Source organism: Rattus rattus, chromosome 7 (assembly GCF_011064425.1).
Source record: "Rattus rattus isolate New Zealand chromosome 7, Rrattus_CSIRO_v1, whole genome shotgun sequence".
NCBI lineage: Eukaryota > Metazoa > Chordata > Mammalia > Rodentia > Muridae > Rattus > Rattus rattus.
In genome coordinates this window covers 121,528,194-121,536,176 of record NC_046160.1, presented here as the reverse complement: position 1 = coordinate 121,536,176, position 7,983 = coordinate 121,528,194, and the positions used below count along the sequence as shown (strand labels likewise).

General features: G+C 36.9%; 1 gene segment (V, D, J or C); it reads left to right on the top strand.

Moving 5' to 3' along the window:
• Positions 1-473: 473 nt before the first annotated feature.
• LOC116906219 lies at positions 474-1,022 on the top strand. The segment is given in 2 exon segments: positions 474-549; positions 649-1,022. Coding segments are annotated over 2 exon segments (417 nt in total).
• The last annotated feature ends 6,961 nt before the right edge of the window (positions 1,023-7,983 follow it).

Here is a 7,983-nt window from a genome sequence, read left to right as displayed (position 1 = left end):
TCATGTCACAAGATTTTAACACAGAAATAAGATTCCCAACCTCAAGAAGCAAAAGCACTCATGGATGTATATGATTCAGAAAGTGTTAAATCCCTCACGGTTTAACCCCCATAGCAGGGATAGCTCATACAGAAAACAGCTACAGAGCAGGTATCAAACCATTGCTCGTTGCCATCTATAGTTCTGGACATGTGAAAGTAACACTACAATGATTTTTTATTTCAAATATAAATTAAATAAATAATTAATTTTTACAAAAACTTCGATATGATAAAAAAATTGCAAACATTTTCTTTACTTCCAGACCGTTTGACCACGTGTAAACACCATCTAGGATTTGTCATCTCTAGGCAGCCTAGTAGAGCTTGCTAAATATCAAGGCAACATGCAAATAAGCCCTCTCTCTTCTCATTAAAATGAGCCTGGAACTAACCCTGAATCTGAAGCAAAGAGGATCATCTCAATTTTCTCATTCATTGATCAACAAGGAAAGCACATCCCTTAAGATGGGTTTAGGGGTGATTCTTTTTCTTGTTGCTCTTTTGAAAGGTAATTCATGAATAAGAGATATTGAGTGTGTTTACAGTCACAAGCAAGATAGATAGTTAACTTGTGTGGCACTTTGCTGACAGTATTCTCTGTTTCTAGGTGTCCAGTGTGAGGTGAAACTTGTCGAGTCTGGAGGTGGCCTGGTGCAACCTGGAGGATCCTTGAAACTCTCCTGTGCAGCCTCTGGATTCACTTTTAATACTTACTGGATGGGCTGGGTCCGGCAGGCTCCAGGGAAGGGACTAGAATGGATTGGAGAAATTAATCAGGATAGCAGTACAATAAACTATACTCCATCCTTGAAGGATAAATTCACCATCTCCAGAGACAATGCCCAAAACACTCTGTACCTGCAAATGAACAAACTGGGATCTGAGGACACAGCCATTTATTACTGTGCAAGAGCCACAGTGAGGAGAACACAGTATGTGCCCAGACGAAAACATAATTGTGAGGCCCCTCACAACCACTAGGGGGTGTTGAAGAGCACACACAGGACAAATGATCACCCCAGGAAATAATGAAGACATAATAAAGCATTCCTCTCATCTATGTGGGCTGCCCTTTCTCATAATTTCTAGGAATTCTCTCTAAATGAATACCTAGATATATCCACTGTCCTCAAAACATAGCATCCTTTGCTTATATTATTTTACAACTATGAGGCAGAGTCACCCATGATCAAAATACAGGACAGCTATGAGGACATAAATGACACTTCCTCAATCACAAGATTAGGAAGCTTGTGGGCATTCCTGTGCCTGTTTTTTCTTTAATACTCTAAGCAAAGTCTTTGTCAGATTTCTTTATTAGAAAACCATGTGTGTTTAATGAAAACAAAAAAAGTCGAAATCATTAGAACATTAAAATAGTAGGTTTCAAACCTCTCTGCTTTCTGAGGACTGTGCACATTATGTGCAGATATAACATTGCAGGGCTTTTAGCTAATTCTGTCTATTGTTCTATGAACTTTATCTTTATTTCATCAAGGGATTTTGTACAAATGGAAATCTTCAGAAAATCCTGTGTCTATGTAGTCATACATTTCAAACTTGTATTGTCTTCTACTAGTCCAGAAGATGAAATTGTATTCTGAGTTTCTTCATAACTTTATCATGAAATGACATTGGAGTTTGTCTAAGACCTTTCCTGCTTCCAATGAGTTGAACATGTGATTTCTTTCTTTCATGTGGTACATTGCATTTATCAATTCATTATGTTAAACCACCACTGGATTTCTGGGTGAAGCATTTTTGTTCCTGGTGGATGACAATTTTGATGGATTTTTAAATTAGGTTTTCTAGCAAAGTATTGAGAATTGTTGGACCTATGTTATTAGGGGAAATTGATCTATATCTTTCTTCTTAGGTATCAAGGTATCAGGTAATATTGGGCCTCACAAAAATGATTAGGCAAAGTTTATTCAGCTACTACTTTGTGGACTTTTTTGAGGAATGTTGATATTAATTCTTTAAGTGAGTACAAATTCTATACTGAGTCTCTCTGACCCTAGGATATACTGTATTTGGTGACGGATGAATCATTTTAATTATTGTTTCACTAGATTCTATGTCTATTTATACTACATAAATGATCATGATGTAACTTTGGCAGGATCTATATGTCAAAAATTTATACATTTATTTAGGATTGCAAGATTGTTGGAATACTGTTTTCAAAAGTATATTCATGTGAATCTAGGGATTTCCTTTGTGTCAGTTGTGATGTTCTGTTTTCATATTTAATTTTACTAATTTTAAACTTAACATTCTACTTTTAATTAATTTGATTATGTATTCTTCAATCTTTTTATTTTTTTCAAAGAGGCATCTCTTCCTTTAACAGTTTCTTTTCATTACATTTTTGTGTGCTTCAATTTTGTGGATTTCAGCATTGAAGTTGATTATTCCTTGTATTTTAACTCTGTGGGTGTTATTTTTATTTTTGATATAAAGCTTACAGGTTCACCAATAAGTTGCTAATATGTGAGATGTACAATTGTGTGTGTGTGTGTGTGTGTGTGTGTGTGTGTGTGTGTGTGTGTGTAGGTACTTAGCACTATAAACTTGCATTTTAGATCAACCTTCATTTTGTCCCATACACAAATCTATTTAGCTTTCATTTTCAATAAATTCTTAAAAGATTTTTATTCTCTAATTTATATCGTTTTGTTTTCCCTAGTGACTTCTTTAGTTTCCTTAATTTTGTATCCTTCTGATGTTGTACTCTGACTGTTCCCACACAGAAGAAAGAGATTAGGTTAAGACTTTATGAATTTAAAGTTTATTGAGCTACACAGACCTGTCTGTGGGCACATACTTTTGTGGATATGAGTCTAAAGATGCAAACTACACACATTTAACAATGTCGATTTAAACGGGCATGACTGTTAGCAAGAATGACAAGTTATGAACATTTTACAAAACTGAGACACAGTTGTATTGCCTTGGTTTCACTATATGATCACCGAGGGAAGCAGAATGCCTTGTCATTACAGAAACAGAAAAATGACAGGTGAGCTATGTTTCTTTAAGTACTATGCTGCAGGGGTCCAGCCTCAACACAGGAATGGAGTTCTCACCTGGAAGCAGGGATATTTGGAAGGTGCATTTTATATATATATATATATATATATATATATATATATATATATATATATATCACACACAGACTACACTTTGGGTACAGACTGACATCTATTTCAAGACTTAAAGTTTCTCTCTCTCTCTCTCTCTCTGTCTCTCTCTCTGTATCTCTCTCTCTTTCAGTTTGAGACTACACACACTCTGCATTCTCTTGTGTACTATTCTTTTTCCAATTGCACTTTTCTTTTCTCAAACTCCCACACTCATGCACACCTCTGTTCATTATGCTTTCATTCTCATACACATTCTTCTTACACAACTCACAAATATCTCACACACACATCACGTGCACTCTCGTTTCACTCACACATGCACACTCTTCATACATGCCTCACATCCCCTCTTCACTCACTCTTCACATTCTCTCTTCACTCACTCTTCACATGTTCTTCTCATGCTCTCTCATTCACTCTCACATCCGCTCTCACATTTGTTCTCACATTTGCTCTCACATTCACTCCCTCATGCACTCTCTCATTCACTCTTCACATTCTATCTAGCCTTTCTCTTGCCCCAGTCTTTTATTGATAATCCAAAAGCAGTTGGAAAACAGGCATTGTATAATCTTTGCAAAATCAAACTCAAAAGAATAACCACATCCCACAAAGAACTAATAATTACAATTGTTCTCCAAAGTTTCAAGCTTCCCCTATTCCCAGGCCTGTGGCCAAAATAATAATAATTGTAATCTTATTATTTAAATTTTAACTTTTAACTTATTATAATTTATAACTCAAAGCTCCGAGGTCAGCTACTTGCATTTTCCTGTGAAGCTCTAATGATAAATGACATAGGTAAAGCTGCCAGGCAGTGGCCAGAAAGAAACAAGTTAACCCTTAACTCAGTATTTACGCTAGCTTTCTGTTCCTTGCACACAGTGATGGTTGTAAGAGTTCCAGTATTTTCAGTTAGTTTTACTAGTATATAATTTTATATATTCTATACTTCCGTATCCATGAACCACTCTTAAATGTTATGTAAAACTTATTTCCTAATTTCAATAACTTTTTTCCTTTCTTAAGAGTACCAATGTTGGTTTTAAATCATTTTCTACTAATTTCTTTTAAGTTTCTTTGCCAGTCAAGCATTAATCTTGCACTACCCTTGTACAGTCATTACACTGTTTCCAAGATGAGAACACACAGCGTACGCCTGGGCCATTGGGGCTGTGCTGTGCTGTGCCCATATGCCTCACTTTCCAAATGTTTAAGAATCATTCCATCAAGTAACATCTAATTTCATAGAGTTCACCAGAGCTGAAGGAGAAAGAAGTAGGAAACTCAGATATAATAGAATAATTATGCACATCAAGGCCAACTGAAAGTAAGTCACACACAAATGAAATCTATACAGCCATTGTACATGGCTAATGTTAGAAGAAATGGGAACAACCTATTTTTACAAAGAGCTGCTCTGGGCTACTGAGATGTCTCCATCCAGGCCTTTTGCAGGCAGCCTCCTATTTCAGAGGGTGGGTCCCCTGGAGGGAATGTATCTCTTGCTTCCCAGGGTCGCAAATGTCACCCTTCTTTACAAGGAGCTTGTGCAGCCTTCTAAGATGATCTCCATCCTGGCCTGCTGCTGGCAATACCTGTCATCATATGCTGTCCCCAGCACTTTGCATGCCTAATGCACAAGCTGACACTTGGGTCAGGAATTTGTTAACATTTTTTTCACCTCATTCCCTGCTTGTGTTAGGCATCTTGTCTTGGGCTAGTACATCTGAGCTTGCATTCCTCTTCTATTTCTTGATTATTTTATTTCTGGTATTTACACATGTGCATTGGCTTGCAACAAAAAAGCAACACACAAAAAAAGTAAACACCTAAATTAACCACATAAAATTTGGTAGCCATAAAGTAAGTCATTTAAACAGAGTCTTTCATGAATAGTTCTGAAAACTTTAAAAACATAAAAGGAAAAACCTTGTATTTATGGTACTAAAGGAGGCATGGACTCTGGTATGTCAATGGTAGCAATAATTAGCTACTTGTCCTTTTTTCAAGAGAAGGAGAATATGAATCCTTATCATAATGGTGAACTAAATTACTTTGAACCTACTATTTCAGGCTTTTAGGAAAAGTGTTGATCTATTCTTTTTGTAACAGCTTTCCAGCTGGAAATAGAACATTCCTGTCAGGGACAATGAAGGTTAAAATTCAGGTAAAAGGAAAGAGATGATTCGGGTAACAGAGGAGTGTGACATTCATTAGAGTTACTAGATAGCTGATCAAGTCCCAACACTAGGCAATCACGTCAGCTTGGCTAGTTTATATCAGTACTTATCAAGGCCATTGCAATATGGTTTTGTAGGACCATCTAAAGCTGGTGTGGTATAAATCACTAGAATTCCTTAAAGAGGAAACACAAAAATCCCTTAAAGAGTTGCAACCAAGCAGGGGAGGAAATTGAAGAAAACCATCCAGGATCTAAAAATAGAAATAGAAACTATAAAATAATCACAGGGGAGCCAAACCTGCAGGTAGAAACATAGAAAAAAGATCAGGAGTCTTGCATGCAAGTATCTCCAAAAGAATACAAGAGAATGAAGAGAGAATCTCAGGGACAGAAGATGCTATATAAAATATTCACACAATAGTCAAAGAAAATGCAAAAGACAAAAAGCTTCTAACCCAAAACATCCAGTAAATTCAGGACACAATGAGAAAACCAAATCAAAGATTGTAGGTATAGAAGAGAGAAAATAATTCCAACTTAAATGGCCAGTAAATATCTTCAACAAAATTATAGAAGAAAACTTCTCTAAACTAAAAAAAGAGATGCCAATGAACAAACAAAGAAACAAACAAACAAAAATGATATGGCTTTAAATAGACTGTACAAAATAGAAACTCTTTCTGTCTCATAAAAAGCAAAACAACAAATGAACAAAACAATGAAAGAATATTAAAAGCAGTGAGGGAAAAAAGTCAAGTAACATATGAAGAAAAATGAATCAGAACTACAATAGTCTTCTCACCAGACTCTCAGTGTCAGAAGATCCTGGACAAATGTCTCACAGAACCTACACAGAGACCCTAAGAGAACTCAAATGCCAGCCCCAGCTATTATAACCAGCAGAACTCTCATTTAAGATACAGGAAGAAAACAAGATATACCATGACAATATATATATATATATATATATATATATATATATATATATATATATATATATCCATCAAAACTAGGTAAGATTGATGAAGCTAAGAAGTATATGCTGACAGGAAGAAGATAGGAATCTTTCCTAAGAGACAGAAGCAGAGCATTTCAAATACAGAGCAAATTCTAGCAGCAAACCACCGAACTGAAAACAGGACCCCCATTGGGGGAATTTGATATAGGATTGAAAGAACCAAAGGGGTTTGCAACCCCATAAGAACAACAGTGACAACCAACCAGAAGTCCCAGGGACTAAACCACTACCCAAAGACTATACATGGACTGACCAATGACTCTAACTGTGTATATAGAAGAGGATGACCTTGTTGGGCACCAGTGGAAGGAGAAGCCTTGGTTCTGCCAAGGTGGGAGCCCCTGGGCAGGGGAATATTGGAGGGGTCGTAATGAGGAATGGGGTGGATGGGGGAAAACACCTTTATGGGGGAGGTGGAGGAGGGTATAGGGGGCTTATGGACAGGAAACCTGGAAAATGAATACATTTGAAATGGAAATAAAGAAATATATCCAATATGAGAGAGAGAGAGAGAGAGAGAGAGAGAGAGAGAGAGAGAGAGAGACAGGTATATTGTATGTATGTCACATGACTTCAAAGCAGAAAGGGAGTTCCTAACCTCATGAAGCACTGCCCTCAGACCTGGAGTTGCCACGGGGATCTGCATGTTCATCAGTGAATAGGCATATGGAACTAATCCTACAGGAACCCAGGAAATGAAAATTTGAACTGAAATAAACATCAAAATGCAAGTCTTATGTACAAGTATAAAATATATTAGATGATTATTAGTTTCTGGCAAGTAATACAAGAAATCGGGTACCAAGTTTTCCAATATTAACATTGAAACCTGACATATGAAGTATATTTACACATAATCTAAGACTTGTCACCTCTTGACTCCCAAAATATATCACACTATATAGCAGGAAGACATGCAAATATGACTGATTTCTATTCATAAAAGCAAATCAACTTAATCTTGCAGTTCAAGCAGAGAAGCTCAGCTCTGGATCCCAAGACTTCTTATTGACTACTCAACATGGAGTTGGAACTGCTCTCTTTTATATTTGCTCTCTTAAAACGTAGTTTTTTGAAAAGCAACAGATGCTCAATGTGCGAGTTTGCACCAATAAGAGGAACAGTGGATGGTTGTGGTAATTTTTGACCAGGATTTTCTGTACTTACCGATGTCCAGTGTGAAGTACAGCTGGTGTAGTCTGGAGGAGGCCTGATGCAAACTGGGGGGTCTCTGAAAATCTCTTGTGTAGTCTCAGGATTCACTTTCAGTAACTCCTGGATGTACTGGTTTCATCAGTTTCCTGGAAAAGCTCTGGAGTGGATTGGAGGGATTTAATATGCACCATCTATAAAGAATCGAGTCACAATGTCCAGAGAGAATGCCAAGAGCACCCTGAATCTGCAGATTAACAATGTGAGATCTGATTACACAGCCACTTATTACTGTGTTAGAGACATAATGAATGGACTTCATTGTGAATCTAGACATAAACCTCACTCTAAGGCTACTCTGAACCACCAGGGTGTGCACAGTACCCTTGGTATGCATTACACTGTTTCAGACCAGAGTATAAACACATAATTGAGTGCTCT